General features: G+C 29.5%; 3 protein-coding genes across 4 annotated transcripts in view; 1 reads left to right on the forward strand and 2 right to left on the reverse strand.

Annotated features, from left to right (window-relative positions):
• Positions 1–2005, forward strand: part of LOC100214005 (pyroglutamyl-peptidase 1) — a 31631-nt gene extending 29626 nt beyond the window's left edge. Inside the window, exons 6-7 of one of the 2 annotated variants that reach the window (XR_010642844.1) lie at positions 1–348; positions 1774–2005. The exon at positions 1–348 is cut by the window's left edge and continues 11 nt beyond it. Coding sequence is in view for 1 of the 2 variants with exons in the window: in XM_065814902.1 (XP_065670974.1) it covers positions 1774–1945 (172 nt within the window). In the remaining variant the exon portion in view is untranslated. The remainder of the gene's footprint in view (positions 349–1773) is intronic. The other variant, XM_065814902.1, reaches the window with a different exon arrangement.
• A 5328-nt stretch (positions 2006–7333) lies between these two features.
• LOC136089662 (uncharacterized) lies at positions 7334–8518 on the reverse strand. The gene has a single exon (XM_065815714.1). The coding sequence runs from the start codon at positions 8516–8518 to the stop codon at positions 7334–7336; it is 1185 nt and encodes a 394-aa protein (XP_065671786.1).
• Positions 8519–12624: 4106 nt separating this feature from the next.
• Positions 12625–13644, reverse strand: LOC136089663 (zinc finger MYM-type protein 5-like). Its single transcript, XM_065815715.1, has one exon. It carries the CDS (start codon positions 13642–13644, stop codon positions 12625–12627), a length of 1020 nt encoding a protein of 339 aa, XP_065671787.1.
• Positions 13645–17901: the final 4257 nt, after the last annotated feature.

Below are 17901 nucleotides of genomic sequence, written 5' to 3' on the forward strand. Positions count from 1 at the left end.
TTACTTAGTACGTCAGTTAAAGTCATCAACAAGTTTTAGAATCAGTAATTGATGCCGATAATAATGTTTTCCGGAACCATCCAATCCAAACTTTAATGTATAACAAAGACCGCCTAATTTTAACGAAATGATATAAAGATTGCTAAAAGTATATTTTAAAAATCCAAACACCTTAAAGTTGACTTAAACATATCTGTTGTGCAGTTTGAAGCAGTATAAAGTTATAAAAAGGTTTGCAGTTGTTAGCAAGGTCATTGATAGCAAGGCCAAAGCCACATGTTGTGCAGCTAAGGCCAATTGATGTTAGACCAAGGACACATGTTACAAATTCGATAATTAATGAAATTGGTAAACTTTTTTTCATTATTTAATGCTTTTCCAAATTAAAAATATATTTTATAAAAACTGGTAAAATAAAAATATATTCTATAAGAACTGGTAAATATATATCACAAAAGCTGGTAAAAATAGCCATTTAATGAAAAAAATCTTTTTGCTTTAAAAACTACATAATAAATTAAATAAAAATTTTCGCTATAAAAAATATAAAATAAAACAAAAAAAAATTTCTATTAGCGGTTCTTAACAATGTGTTTATGGATTGCGGCAGCTTTTTTTGATGGTTGAAAAAGATGACTTTTTAAAAGTTTCATATAACCGTCATTTTGATGGTTCGATAAATTTTCATAGTCATAACTTTTGAGTGCTAATATAAATCTGATAAAATTTGAAATCTATTAATAAAAATAAATTTAGTTTAAAACAGTAGTAGTACAAATCTCAGTAAGTTGTTTCGCCCTCACATTTAGGGTTAGAGGGGCTCAAGTTTTAGGCCTTTGTTCCCAATATAACAAAAATTGCCCTTTGAAATAAACATACCCAAGTTTGAAGTTTGCTCCATATCTGAAACTTTATTCTTTAAAATAAAAAAACCCTGCTGAAATTAAAGGAAAGCTTTTATTTGACAGTTAAAGATTCTTTTAAGACTTTTTTAATTTTATTTTTACTTACGGTTAGGTTTTTTAAACTTTTGTTATAAATAAATTTGCAAAAAGTTTTTTTTTAAAATTCATGACTAAGGTAAACACTTTTTGAAGCTGAGATTAGCATTTTTGAAAAGAGGTTATCATTATATTTAAGATCATTGAAACTTTTTTTGCAATAAGAATTTTTGCTTGGGTGACCTTATCTTTTACAAAGCTATCAACTGGCTTCATTTTATAAAACCATCATATAAATGAAAATAGATTTTCAATTGCAAGAATTTTATCAAGTCTTAAAACTCGAAGATTCTCATAAGCACGAATTTCATGATTTTTCAGACATTAACGCTTTTTTTGTCTGTTCTAACGGACGGATGCGTTTCGACGGACACATCTGCGCGACGTTTTGTAAACGTTGTACCAACATCTACTGGTGTATGCTCGATAATTTCTCATTAGTTATACTATTAAGACACAATAAATTTATTTATTTTTTAAATTTTCGAAATCGACAAATGCCATGTTCGATTTTGGGAAAATCTTTTTCTTTGACAAAGTTTTTTCTTAATTCTATTTGTTTAACGATATCTGTAAACTCGATATCCCAATTCAAACCGTAAAACGGATTGTTTTACGGTTCCCAATTCAAACCGTAAAACGAATATTTAATTGCGACTAGATATTAGCTTGAAATTGTAAAAGTTTAGGATTTTAGGGGGTATCAATCTGTTGTGTGTAGCATTTTACTTCAATTTATGTGATTTTTTTTAATGTTAATAAACTATTTTAGATATTTGTGTGAGTTCATTTACTACACGTCATTAAATATGCATCGCGCCCCGACGTTATTTATTCACATACCCACACTGGACGAAGACGTTACATTAGAAAAAATTGTTTCTACGCTCATAAATATAGTGCAACTTTGTATGGTGCAGGTGCCATTTGCAAAATGTTTGTAATTGGAGAATTTTTTACATGTTTGTTAAACAAGTATTTCTTTGTTGATATTAAAAATCTCACGTCTCATTTCTTTTATCTCACGGCTTTTAATCGTAACCGATTGCTAAGTTTTTAAATTTAAAGTATTTTAAGTATAAAAATGTTATATACAAGTTGGAATTAAAGAGGGGTCTAGGGGCATAACCCCTTCTCATAAGAAGAGTATGCTACCCTAATTGATAAAGTACAAACAAATTTAAAAAAACGGTAACTTAAAATAATTGTTTTATATTTTCTTAAAATAGTCATATTAAATTAGTCAAAGCTGTTCATGAATGTTTGTATAGCATTTTGAAATATTTTATATTGTGTTATGATTTGTTGTTTGCTTGAGTTTTATTTATTCGTAAATGCTTGTCACTGACGGTTCATAAACATAAAATGATGTGGTGTGATAGCACGGTAACGATGTGGGTTTTTTGACAGCCTAAAATCAATGGATCCTTTCGGAACTCCGTCTCGTTGGATTTTTTGCTTTTTCAGAGTTCGAGAGAAATCGAGAAACTTCGACGAAGTTTTAAAAAAGTATCAATTTTTTACTAGTAAAATAATTAAATTCTTATTTTATTTCTACGCGGCTTTTACAACAGTTCTTGTAAATGTAAGTGCTCTCTTTGTTCAATAACAACACTAACTTACATTGCAAAGTAATTGGTAATCACAGTGGGCCAGGTGGTGGTGTAAAAATCCTCAAAAACAAGCTTATTCTATTCAAAGCCATATAATAGATACTCACCCCCTACAATTTGGATTCAATGCTAACTGTTCAACGCTACATGCTGAATTTCTAATTAGCGAAACAATTAAACATTACAATAGCAACAATTCACCTGTATACCTATGCTCTTTAGATGTAGAAAAAGCTTTTGATAGCTGCAACTGGAATATCCTATTTGATAAATTATATTTCGATAAAAAATTACCACTCTGTATAGTTAACACTATCTCTTCGTTATATTACAATAGTAGTGCAACAGTCTCATATCAAGGTTGTAAATCAAACTCCTTTCTTCTAAAGCAAGGAGTAAGACAAGGATCGATTCTTTTACCTCACCTATATAATATTTACACTGAAAGTCTTCTTGAAACTATTACAAATCAAGGAATTGTTGGCACATCGATATATGGTAACTTCACTGGTGTGGTGGCATATGCGGATGATATCATACTTTTAAGCTCTACCCTCTCTGGTCTCAAAAAGCTGATAAAAACATGCAATATTTACAGTAATTTAAATTGTATTAAAATAAATGCCGAAAAAACTGAATTCTCGATTTCAGGTAAAGCACAAATACAAACCAATACGATAACGATATCTAGTAATAAAATAAATCTTCAGAATAAACTTAGACATCTGGGATTCACATGGGATACTAAACATTCAACTTTTGCTTCACTCAATAATACAAATGTTGATGAAAAAATTTCAAACTTTAGAGCTGTGGTTCAAACTCTTATTCAATCTGGAATCCGGTTTGCCCACCCAAGTTCTATTTCTTATATATATAAATTATTGGCAGTCCCTACCTTAACTTATGGTATGGAGATATGTGAAAATAATTCTGATTTGATGAAAAAGCTAGATGTAATTGGAAGGAGTGCACTAAAATCGTTTTTAAATGTTTCAAAACACAGTAAGAACTATACAAATTCGCTATTTAAAATCCAGGAAATTTCAAAAAGTATTCAACAAAATAAATTAAACTTGTTTCTTCGTCTTCTTAATAATAAAATAACTTCAGACATTATCTTTTCACAACTGAAACACCCCTTATTTAAACATTCGTTTGTTGGCGATATTCAGGACCTATGCCGTTTTCGGATGCTAAATTTTCAAAACTTAATTCAAAATAAAAAGAAGATAAAAATAGCACTTTCTAAAAGTGAAATTCCCTCCGAAGTTGAACAAACTTTGAAACATGCAATAGAGTGCTGGAATGCGAAAGAGCAAAGAGGAATTTTTAAACAAATTCTGGAAGAAAAAATTCTTAAGTGAAAATCACGAGAAATAACTTTCTTATTTTTCTATTTTTACCTTGTAAATTACATTGGGTGTTAAATAAATGAAATAATAATAATAAATCATACTCTTACTTTTCCATTGTATTATTTCAAAAACTCTTGAGTATAATAGTATCTTTTTAAATTCACAAAAATCAATTGCGGCATAATGTAATACCTTTTTTCTGTCAAAAAAGCAAAAAAAAAATTAATTTTTTAGCAGAGATTTTTTAATTTTTAAAGAATTTTAATTTTTTAGTAAACAGTAATAAAATATGCTTATGTGATATTAGTTAATATACTTTAACTATTCAATAGTTTACTTTTGCAAAAAAAGAAATATTCAGTCAAGATCATTATTTACAATATATACAAAAACTGGTCTTAAAATAACGAGGTAATTTGCGAACATGTATAATACTTTTATTTTGTACAAGTAGTGTCTTATGATCTAAATAATTTTGTCCGCCATAAGTCTTAAATCCGGCCCACTGTGCATTGTGGCAAAATTGCGTAATAAAATGTTATCAGTGATAACAAGCGATAATAATTAGTGTTTAATTATACTTACCTGCTTGATTAAATAACTTAAAATGTGATAACTTATTACAATCAAAATAAAATTAAAAACAAATATCTGAGGTCATAATCAAATTGATAATTTTTCTTTCATAGAGAAAAATGATTTCGGAAGCGTTGTGGTAAATAATGAAAATGTCCAGGATGCAGCACAAACGGCCTAATTGGGTACGTCAAAAGTTGCGAGAAAATAGATTTAAAAACATCCAGTTCCAACCAGTTTTGACTAAGATATCGTTAAACTATCTTCTTACCAAGTTGACAGCTCGTGATGGATATTTTATTAGGTCCATAACTCAATCTAAAACACTAAGAATGCTTTTTGAAAATTATAGGCATAGTTTGCCCAAGTCAGCGTCAACAATTTCAGGAAAAATTAGGATGTTTCATGCTGAAGCCAAATACTTAATGATCACTGAATTGGCTGCGTTGAAAGCAAAAGGAGAAAAATTTGGAATAACAGGTGACGAATGGTGTAGCAATAGAGGTAAAAGATACTAGAATTTAAATGTTCATCACGACAGAACGTATTGTTTAGCAACGGTGAGATTGCCATATCCTAGTTCTGCCGAAACATTAAACATTTTGATAACGAAAAAATTAAAAGCATTTGGTATAGATAGTGAAATATTGCAGGTACGGACGGCAGAAGGTGAATGATGAAATTAGGTACCATATTTAAGCACCGCGGAAGGGCATTTAACTCAAAGTTTACGCCTTTTTCCTAACCGATGCCGGTTAGAAAGCAATTAATAAGATAAAACTTGTTCATTAAAAAATTGTGAAAAAAACAGTTGAGAAAAAAAAAAAAAAAATACTATTCTTTAAATAAAAGCGTTTAGGAAATTTGGAAATGCAAGGAGAACATAGAGCTTACTTTAGAGAACAGAGGGATCTATTTGACTATTTTAAAACTTTCTTCTAGTAATCCCGCGTTACAAAAGTTATTTGTAACGCGGTATTACTAGAGGAAAGTTTTAAAATAGTCATTAGGGATTACTTTGACAATTTGGTAACATTGATATGTGTTTTAAATAATAAGCATTTAAGATTTTTTGTTGCATTTTATTTAATCGCATATTTCAGATTTGGGGTAACATTGGCAGGAATGCTTAAATCATCGCATGGGCCAAGCAAAATGGAAATTAAGCAGAAAGTTAAAATTTACACCTAATAATGTTGCATAATACTGGTAAGTATCTAACATCAATAGAAAAGTTTGTGACTGGTTTAAAACAAATAAGTTGTTACTAAATATTGTTAAAACAAAATGAACACATTTTTATCCAACTTCTATAATAGATATTATTGCCTAAAAGCATAAGAATAATGTTTAAAGCATATGCTTTAAATAAACACAGTTCACAGTTTAAACTGTTTCTTTTTCATTCATTGCTTTATAAGTTATGCAAATGTTGCCTGGGGTAATACCAATAAATCTAAATTGTTACTATTTTATCTTCAGCAGAAGCATGTTGCTCATTGCTAATCAATTTTAAAAATGATTTACTTATGTCAAACCTTCCTTATCTGAAATAAAAATTCCTAAAATTTATCAGCTGAATATTTTAATATACTCTTTTTTATGTGTAAATTTAAAATTCACTCATCTTCTATTTCTCTCCATAACCTATATGGTTTTAAAGGTAAGATAAATTTATTTTAAGAAATGATAATATAAATAGGCAACATTTTTCTAAAATCAACTTTAAAAAGGCATGTATTTCATTTCGAAGAGCATTTTTTTTAAACATAATAGTTTTTAAAAATTTTGGTATTTCCTTTGAATATAATTACTTTTCATTTAATAAAAATTCAAACAAAATTATTTTATCTTTTAAGACATTTATTTATTTATTAATTTAATATTTTCCAAATGAAAGATTGGGATTGACGAGCGGGAACTTATTATGACACAATGTATGAACTATGTATTGGATGTTTTTTTGTAGAACAATGTATAGGATTTTTTGTAGAACTTTATAGATTTTGTAAAACTTTGTAGATTTTGTAGAAATTTGTAGATTTTTAAGGAACTTTTGTAGATTTTATGTAGAACTATGTAAAAAGATTTTTTGTAGAACTTTGTAGAAAGATTTTTTGTAGAACTTATACATTGGATGTTTTGTAGAACTTATGTATTGGATGTTTTGTAGAAGCATCTATTGGATGTTTTTTTGTAGAATTAACTTTGACATAGTAAGACTAAAAAATGAATTCTTTAATGAACGTGAAAATGAATACGAAACTGGAGATTTTAATAAAAAATATTTATCGATTTTAGGAATTAAATCTAAGTATAATAACAAAATAACTAAGTGTCACCGAATATTCGGTGACACTTAGTTATTTTGTTATTATACTTAGTTTTTATTCATAAAAGTGTTTTAACTATAGTCTTGTATAAAAGTCATACTCATCAAACTATTCAAAAAGATTGCAAAAATAACAAGCTTAGGTATATCTTGCATTTCTCAGGTAATTTTAATAGTTGTTATAGATAGATATAGCGCAAAGGAATTACAACTTAATAAGAAAAATATTTTTAATACAATCTGAACTTAAAGCATGGTTTAACTTTAATGGGAATGTCAGTTATTCGGTGGCTTTTTTAATTGGGAAGCGGAATAAATGTGAATTTCATCAGGGCCGTCTTAAGGCCATCGGGGGCCCTAGGCTAGACTTAATTTGGGGGCCCCCTTTTTCCTTAGTAAAAAAATTAAATCAAATACTAAAATAGGAAACATTTATTAAAGCAATGATAAAATTTACATGTGACGTTTACGTGATTTTTTTCTTGAAAATTCTTTAATAATATCATCAAAATCAATGGTTAAAAGAACATCTGATTCAATTGACATTAACGACAAACAGTTCAATCTTTCTTGCAGCATGGTTGAGCGGAGTTCATTTTTTATAAGTTTTAGTTTTGAAAATGATCGCTCGCCAGTGCAATTTGAGACCATCATTGACAGAAAAATTCTAAGGGAAATTTCAATATTTGGAAAAGTTGATTCCAAGTGGTCTCTTTTTAATGTTGAGTAAAATTCTGTAAATGAATGTTCATCTTTTGAAATGTAATATTTAAATTGCTGGCACTCAAAAAAAAGTGTATTTTCATTTATGTCCTTCTTATAAATTTGTGCTAGGTTTGAACAATGATCTTTTAGTTCAACATTGGCAATTGTTTGAATGTTTACTAGAAATCCGAAATTGTCATTGATCTTCTCATATGCTGATGTTCTTTTTTCTAAATTTGATGTTAGTGAATCAATAACAGGAAGGTATGTTTCACCATCAAAGAAGGCCATACGTCGGCTTCTTTTTTTTGTTCTTTCTGAAGAATCTCTGTAGTCAGTGTTTGGAAGCAAGATTTTGGCTTTTTCCTGGTAATTCTCAAATTGACTCCTCAAATCTTTAATGAAATGCAAAAATGACTTTAGAATCCGAACTGCAACATCCAGGTTTAAATTTTCTTTCTGTAAAATCTTCGATGTTTCATTAAAATGACAAAGAATATCATTCCAGAAAATTGTCAGAAAAACAATCTCAAAAGTGTTCATTTTCGTGATGAGATTTTGAGCATCATTTTGAGTTTCTTTTGACTGACTTATGTCCTTGATCAAAAATTCAAGTGCTTTTTTAATCTCATCATAACTGTCATGCAGACAAGTCACAGCATCTGCACGTGCTGACCATCGAGTTCTAGAAAGCTGTTTGACAATTTTTTTGCCTTTGCCAACAAAAGACAGAAGCACTTGCCAACGATGAGTTGATGCAGAAAAAAAGTTGTAGAGGCATTGAACAAAGTCAAAAAAAATAATTGCTTCTAAACAACATCCAGCTGCACTGTTGCCAACCAGATTTAAAGAATGTCCAGCACAAGGAATAAACAATGCTGACTCACTTTTGTCTTTAATCCTCTTTTGTAGGCCTGAGTACTGCCCTGCCATATTTGATGCATTATCGTATGACTCCCCACTAGGGCATGCCAAAAAAAAAATTTTTGGTCGCGCTTTAAAAACCTATTCTATACATAAAAATAAGCAAAAATATGAATTTTCATTGTTCTATCTCAATTCTAGGTGCCAGAAGATGAAATCAAGATTTTACGAAAATACGCAAAGTATGATGAAATTACATGAAGGATGGCAAAATAACAAGATTGCACCATTTTGTGTTTAGTTTAAGATTACAATCACTACATGACATATCTATTATAAACTGTTAATAATTTTTTATAGCTTAATAGTTAAAAATAGTTAAAATAACATTAATTTTTTCAAAAGAAATGGGTCCAAAAAAGAAGAAAAATGTCCATGTAAGTGAAAGTGTCAGACGACCATTATATCTGTTAACTAACCCAATTTCACAGCTACCAAATACACAGCTTCCAACCAATGGTAGTATTTTAAGATATTATCAATATTTAATTTCAAGTAAAAAGAAAAGATTTATTAAAACACAAATTAACATGGCTTGTAAGAAGCAAAAAGGAACAAGGAACTTGGTGTGCAAAAGTAAGACATAACTGTAAAACATAAACATTTTTATTCCTAGATTAAAGAGGACTAAATAATTATTTTTTCAGGTGCAATAAATGTTAAATAAATAAAGTATTTTAAAAAAATCTAAATTAGGTAGAAATTTTTGTGACCTTGAGACGCAATCAGACTGCTTGATTAGACAAATAGTCAACATTTGGACCAAAGCAGGATTTCAAGCATTCATCATTTCAGAATATTCAATTCTTGACAAACTTCAAGCTCTACACAAGAAGTATCAACTTTTGAAAAAACGTGTTACCCTGAAAGATACCAAAGATACTAGAGAAAATATTAAGAATGAATTCATTTCAACAATGGAACAGTTGTTTGACATAGGCAAAGATAACTTAGAGCAACTGATGAGAAGTGACAAAATAACACCAAGAACACAAGCTGCTATTGAAGAAGACCTAAATTTCTATCTAGACCAGCAAACAGACAGGTAAAAGTATCAATTATATTGTAGCCTTTTTGTAAATTTCTCTATATTAATCAAATTGTTAGTAGCGCAGCTACTTTATGTAGGGCTTTCAGTCTGTCTGTCTTTCAGCTATCCATCTGTCTGTCCATCACAGTAAGTTATTGCATTCTAATGTTATACATTTTTGTTTTAGGAAGTGGTTTATTTCTAAGCCAGATAAAGAGCTAGCTACCATCATTGAAAAACGACTAGAAAGGTATAAAAGACAAGAACAAATGAGAATGAAGTACCTAGAGGAGAAAGAAAGATGTAAATCAGCTCCCCCACCACTTGATGAAAGTGATGAAAACTTGACGCCAACTAAGAAAAGGTAAAACAAGTGTCTTAATTACTTTAAAACTGTTAAAAAACTTACTTCTTAAAAATGAAATCCTAACTTATTTATGTAAATATTTTAGATACAAGTCTTGTCCAGCCAATTTGGATATGTTTGACTCAACTTTGACAGATCCAGATTTTGCTGTATAAGAAGACTCATTCGAAGGTAGTGATGATGACTTTGAATATGGTGCTGCTCATAATAAAACCCCAAAAGTCTTACCTAAAGGCTCAATGCAAGTAAATAAAAAGATTACAAGAAAAGAATTGATGGCAGTAACTACACCTATTTGTGCTAGAGGGTTAATCAGCATTGAATTACAAACCTGGCTGTTGTCGTCTGTTGTTAATTATCTGGGAGGAGATGTTAATCAGATGGGCATTTCTAAATCTAGTATTTCAAGAGAAAGAGCAAAAGTAATTGAACATCAAGGTAATTTTTAAAGGGACTCCTAAAGAAAAAGTCTTTTATGCCAACTTTTTGCCAGTCAAAATTAAGTTTTTTTTTCAAATCAAAAAGTTTTTCTTCAGATGCCATATTTCTTATCCCTGATTTTCTAATGTAAGTCTATTATAAATGAAAGTTATGATTAAAATCTTACTATACCTTTAAAGAGTGGAATATTTACCTAAAAATAAGCCATCATAACAATAATATATTGTGTTAAAAATGATCTTTATTTAGGCAATACCATCAGAGAAAATTACAGAGAGACAATAGCTGGAAAACATCTTGTTTTCCACTTTGATGGCAAGCTGTTAAAACATTTAGATGAAAATACCTTGCAATCTGTTGTAAGAGATAGAGTTACTGTCAGTGTTACTAGTTCTGAATTTGAGAATAAAAACGATCTCTTACTTGGTGTTTTACCTGCAGAGTCTGGCAAAGCTGTTGATGAAACAGAAATTATTCACAACTTACTTGAGTCCTTTGAAATATGCAATGAAATTTTCGCAATTGTTGCAGATACTACCAATGTTAACACAGGAGCCCATGGAGGAATTATAACCAGGTTGTGCTATATTTTGGGAAAACCTGTTCTCTGGCTGTTATGCAGACATCACATGTTTGAAATAGCAATACATAAGGCAATTGTAATTGTCCTTGGACCTACTGCTGCACCAGATAGACAGTTCTATAAAGATTTCAAGAAGGACTGGGAAGTATATCACGCCATAATTCAAAAAGCTAACCTGTCTGAGTTTAAGAAATTTGATGAGAAGAAGCTGGAAGTTGGATCTGAACTTCATAAACTTTACCTGGAAGCTCAGGAATATCTGAAGTTTGCTCTTAATCACGAAGTGTTTCCAAGAGATGATTATAATCATCTAGTTAAGTATGCTGCTTTTTATTTAAATGTCTTATCACCAAAGCTGAATGGTTTTAAAATTTATCAACCAGGAGCCAATCACAATGCTCGTTTCATGGCTGACAGTCTTTACAATTTAGCTATTGTTATGACATCAGGTATAATAGATTTTCTGCCTAAAGATCAGTTACCTCACCTGGAAAAGTCAGCTTTTATATGTGCAGTTTTTTATGCTCCATGGTATTTACGTTCATACAAAGCAGAATATGCTGTTAAGAATGATTTCCTGTCATTCAAGTCAGCTTATGTTATACAACAAGAGTTTGATGTCAAAATTGGCAATGCTTTTCTGAAATTTTTTCAGCAACACTCTTGGTACCTTGCCCCAAAGGTTGCTGTGTTAATACTGGCAGATCCAGATTTTGAAGAGAAGCTTGCAGTTCTAGACAAGCTGTTGACCTTTGAGGTACCAGATATCAACACTATTCCCAATGGTAAACCTGATGCTGTCCTAGTTTTACCAACCTCTGAGGTAACAGAGTTGATTACAGAGGAAAGTTGGGCTCTTTTCATTGTTCTAGGCATACAGGACAAAATTCCTACCTGGAAAACAGGTTTAGCTGCTGGAAAGCTGGAGGAAAATGATTCCTATATATCATTTTGTGAGTTTGTAAAATCTCTAAATGTTACAAATGACCCAGCAGAGCGGAATATCAATCTTATACAAAGATAAATCAGTAGCACATTAAAGGAGGACACAAAACAAGATATACTGCTAGTTGTCAGAGCACAGGGCATTAATATCATTAGAAGCTGACCAAAGTGCACTAGCCAAATTGTAAAATATCTGTTATAGTAACAATATTAGATTTTAAACTAAAAAATACCTTTCCTAACTTTTTTATTTCTTCATTTTCAAAAAGAATATTTTTTTTCAGAAAAAAACAACGATTTCTCGTATTTGCGTAAAAACCTAAAATCATCTTCCAGCACTAAATATGGTCCTAGAGAGTTCAAATTTGGTTTATATACTTCTTTTTATGTATAGAACAGGTATTTATACCGCGACCTTTCATTTTCTGAAAATCGTGATATTTTGGCATGCCCTACTGCCCACGACAGTCAGATATTGAAATTTCATTTTCTTGTAAAAAATTCAAAACCACTGTTTCTAAATGTTCAGCTCCATGCCCGTGAATGGGAACAAATTGCAAAAAACGCTCAACTGGTGCCAAGTCCTTAACATATCGAACTGTAAAAGTTAATTGATCTACATGTGACAAGTCTGGAGTTGAGTCAACGCTGATTGAGTAGTATTTTGCTTTTTTTAATTCAGAAATTATTTCGCTCAAAACTTTATTTCCCATTAGGCATATAAACTCCTCACAGATATTGGCGGAGAGTTATGAAGTATTACCTTTTCCAGAATTTCCATGTTTTTTCATGTGTTCATGTAGGAATGGGTCAAACTGGCTAAGTAACTCAAGAGTTCCTAAATAATTACCATTTTGCTCTGAACCAATGGTTTCATTGTTTCCACGAAATGGCAATCCTCTTGATGACAAGAACTTTACAACTGCAACAATTCTTTTCAGCACATTTTGCCAGTACAATTGTTCGTTATGTAACTGTTTTAATAATACAGAGTCAAGCTGGCCACTTTCTCTCTGCCGACTGGAGTAAGTAAGCATATTTTTGTGATGTTCAGAACCATTCTCGTGTCCAGATATACATTTTAAGGCATTTTTCCAGTCATCAAATCCAGTTGTGGAAAAATTAGAGTGTTTGCTGGAGAATAAGGTACAAGCAAAGCAAAAAACAGAACCTGTTGAAGGTGAGTACAATAGCCATTCACGATTGACAAATTCGCCATTGTGTAGTTCACGTCTAAAGCAAGATTTTGATAAGTACCTTTTTTGTCCGCAACTCAACCTTTCCGAATTTTTGAAGCTCCCATCATTGTTCTGGCACATGGACGGGCCATTAGAAATCCAAAATGATTGAGCTTCTTGGGATAACTGATGCCACAATGCTGGGTCAGTTTCTTGAGTAGTTTTTGTTGTTGCGTTTGGATAAGTTTTAATTTGATTTGATTCTGGCTCCTGTGCTAGTTCTGGCTCCTGTACTGGTTCTGGCACCTGTGCTGGTTCTGACTCTTGCTCTGGTTCTGGCTCCTGCTCTGGTTCTGGCTCCTGTTCTGGTTCCAGTTCCTGTTGAATTTCTAGAGTTTCATTTGGCAACAAAGCACTATCAATGCTTACGAAATTTGAAGTTGGACAAAGAAATACATCTTCGGACACAACAGTCTTTGACTTTTGTACCAAAAGAAATGATGTTAAAGGAAGATATTTTGAAATGTCTTCTTTTGCTTTAGCGGCTTTTTTCCTCTTTGCAGCACCACTTTGATAAGTCCGATTAGACATGTTAAATGACTTTTTTTCAAAACAGATGTTTTAAGTTGATCACAGCAATTTCAAATTCAATCTAATGGGATATTTTAAGTGCTTGTATTTAACACTTCTTATCGGAAAATTTATGTTTATTTTCGGACGCATGCATGCATTTTTGCTTATCAAGAAAAAAAAAATTCCCTAGGGGGCCCCCAAACTGAAAAACTGATACTTTTCTAAAAATAATTAAAAAAAATTTTATCAACAAAAAAATTATTCCCAAGGGGCCCCCAAACTATGATTTCTTCAGAAAATTTAGAAATATAATTTTTTATTTATATAAATTTGAAAAAAAATCCAGACACATTTTGGGGGCCCCTAAAAATCGGGGGCCCTAGGCTGCATCCTACCTAGCCTATGCGTTAAGACGGCACTGAATTTCATAAGTGCGAACTGGCATAAATGCGAAGCAGTTACAAAAACTGATGTAAGTACGAATAGGCATAAGTGTGCCAAAAGAAGCTTTAAGTCAACTTTACTTTAGCTATTCTATTATAAGTATGCCCGTGAAACTTTTTTGTATAATCAACAACATGTAAAAGTAGCCACTTTTATTAATAGTAAACCAAAAACAATTGTTGTGCTGACAGCGTTAAACTCTTATCTTTGCTTTGTTTTGTATCTTTACTTTAGGGGAGAGTGGGGTAATGGCGAACGCGAGGTAACTCTGAACATGGTAAAAACAGCATTAAAAAAAAAAAAAATTTGACAAGTTATTTTTACCTGCTGAGACGGAATCCCATGCTCATTTCTAGACGTGCAGTAGTGTAATGAAGGTGCAATTGTTGTTCACTATAATTTGATTTTCACTTTTTCCGATAATTTTATGCAACTTTTTTCTTGAGTAACATTCTGTTGCAGTTTCTGTGGATATAAAACCACTTCTTTTTTTGTTATTGTTGTTGCATAGTATAGTTTTTGTACTAAGTTATTACAATTGACATTTTGTTCGTTATTACACAACGGTGTTTGTGATTGCCGCCCGTTGTGTTCGGAAGTACCACATGTACGCAGGGTAATTCCAATGGAATTACCCATGGTTTTGAACACCAATGGTTTTATTTTTGCCATAAATTTTTATTTTATAATAAGATTTATAAAAAGTTGCTTTTGAGGGTTTGTGACTGAATAGTTAAACTAATTAATTAGCAATAAATGATGTCTTTAATTAACAATCCCGCTTAAGTGTTCGCCATTACCCCACTCTCCCCTAAGTGTAAATAAAGTATAAACTAAACTTTGTTATCACTAATTTTTGTCATACAGTTACAACACTTTATCAAAATATAAATTGTAATTTTCGTATAATTTTCTTCAAAATAGTATTAGAAATTAATATTTTTTGAATTGTTTTATAACAGGCATTTCCCATTTTTTTGTGCCTTTATATATTTTAGAACAGTAATTCTATGATTTATGGATTCAAACTATACAAAGAGAGAAGTTTAAAATCAATAAATGCGAATTAAAAAAAACACTTTTATTTGCCAGATTTTCTTCTCTTGATATTTATATTTTGCAAAATATACAAATGGCTTTTGAACGACAATTTTCATTAATATCGAAATAATCTAAGATTTTTAGTTGCTCATTGTTGATTTTTTTCTTATTTAATATTATCTCTAGATAATATTAAATAAGAAAAAATAAAGATTAATAATAAAAAATACATGCACTCGACTGCGTTATGTTTGTTTAATTGGGTTAAAGTTGTCAGGTAACTTTGGAAACAAAATAAACATCTTTTAAATTGATATAACTTTAAATCTACCAAAATTTAAAAGAATTTTAAAAAAATTTTCAGCAAACTCTTTTTTTGTTATAATAAGGTTTTTAAATTAACATCAACATTAAAAAATTTCGAATTTCGATAGATTTTAAGTTATATCAATATAAAAGATCTTTTTTTCACATTGCTTTTATGTAAGGTAAACTCACAAATAAATATTTTTATGATAAAATTATGCAATTTGATTTCAAATCACAGTTTTATGGAAGAAAAAAAGAAAAATTTAGAAATATAAAAGAAATTAATTTTATTATCAGCTACTATTTCTTAGCCTAAAATGTTTCGCTGCATTTTTACGGCAAGAAAAAAAGTTTGATATTTTACATTACACTCTGAAAGCCTTATTAAAATTCTCTTGACTTGAATGTAATTGCGAAAGTTCACAACTGTGGTTTAAGAAATAAGATAAAAGTTTAAATAATTTTTTTTTTTTTACTGTAAAATATTTCTTCTAAAATTGACAACTTTAAACAGCTGCTTTAAAAAAAAATCTTTCGAGAATATGAAAACATGTCTTGCATAATCAGAACTTTTTATATCAGATTTTTTATATCAGATTTTTGCAAATCTAGAACTTATGCCAGTTTTTAACAAAATTCTATAAAAAGTAATAAACCTTAAAACCAAATATTAAAATTTAAATTTTTGGTTGCTTACCTAGACTGTTGATTGCCTTGGTTCCAATGTTACCTACCTGTAAACTTTAACCCAATTTCTGCCAACAATAAAGATAAAAACAAAACAATAAAAAAGTTTAAATAAAATTATTTTACCTAGCTTGCACTAATGCATATGGGGCTTCTTGCCTAGGTATAACCCATCTTTTAGTTATAATGTTTCTAAACCCCACGTGCAGTAAAATGTTATAGCATGAAATTATAATTAAGAAGAAATTTTTTTTTAACAAAAATGGTTTATAACTTAATAAACTACAAATTTACAAAATGTTAAATTGATATAATTAAATTAATACAAATGTTGTGTGTGCAAATTGCAGAAATAATTTTAAAAAACTCATAATATTTTAACAATTTTATAATTGATTTTCCTCATTAGATACATAATTGATTTTTTCACTTGATATACATTCCATGCCTCTTATGGGTACTTCGTTAATTGACATGTTATCTAAAACGAAATATCAACTTTTTATATTTCAGATATTTTATGTTTGTTATTATTTTAACAGTTAAAAATGTTTATAACCGAAAATCTAGGCTCGACTATTCTGAATCTAACTCTAGGCTTGATTGTTCACATTTTTGTGAATTTTTATAACACGAATTGAAACCTACAGTTGAAAGATAGAAAAACAAAAAAACAAACAACAAATAAACAAAACAAAAATAGAAAAAATAACTACTAATAATAAAGAACAAGTAATGAAGAATAAGTTACTAACAATAAATAATAAATTACTAACAATAAATAATAAATTACTAAAATAAGCATACTAATGTTGAAGAAAAATAAAAATTAACTTCATAACTGATATGACTCAATTTAAATTTATTTGAAATAAAAAAGTAATACATCTTCTAATTGACACGCTGAGGAGGTGATATCACATTTAACAGGAACAGTATTTTTGAATCGATAGAGTTAATTTTATTTTGAAATTGTCAAAATTTTTTTAAGAAATTGTCAACGTAACAAATTTACTGGAGCAAGCATAAGACGATGGTCTTAACATCTTGCCCCGTTAATTTCTATTATATTTTACAATCAATATCAATTGAATATAAGATAAACTCAAATTATAAGATATTTAAATATATATATATATATATATATATACACATACACGTATTTAATATATATATATATATATATATATATATATATATATATATATATATATATATATATATATATATATATATATGTATATATATATATATATATATACATATATATATATATATATATATATATATATATATATATATATATATACACAACTTAAGTTTATGACACCGCACAGTGGGCCGGATATTAGACATATGGTTGACAAAATTATTTTGATCTTTTTTTTTTTCTAAAACCCTTTATATGTCCAAAGAATCACTTTTTATTAAGATATATTTACTTTTATTATAAATTTTAGTTAAATAGTTCCCAATACTAAAAATTATTTAACAAACTTAATAAAACTTTAATATCGCGGATTTAAATTTTATAATTTCAAATTATATAACTTCTTAAAATCGTGGAACTGAATAATAAACTCTTTTGGTGGAATAAACCTAAAATAAAGATTGATGCAACAAACTTTAAAAATAAAAATGCGCACTTACTTTGGAAAAAATGAAAATTTATCACTAGATTTGAAACTCAATTATCGATGTTATTATATAATCGATTTGAAATATATAAATAAATATATCGGAATAAATAAAAAATATAAATTACTTAATAGATTTCAAACTCTATTATTGATA

The sequence above is a fragment of the Hydra vulgaris genome, chromosome 13, assembly GCF_038396675.1.
Source record: "Hydra vulgaris chromosome 13, alternate assembly HydraT2T_AEP".
NCBI classification, from domain to species: Eukaryota; Metazoa; Cnidaria; class Hydrozoa; order Anthoathecata; family Hydridae; genus Hydra; species Hydra vulgaris.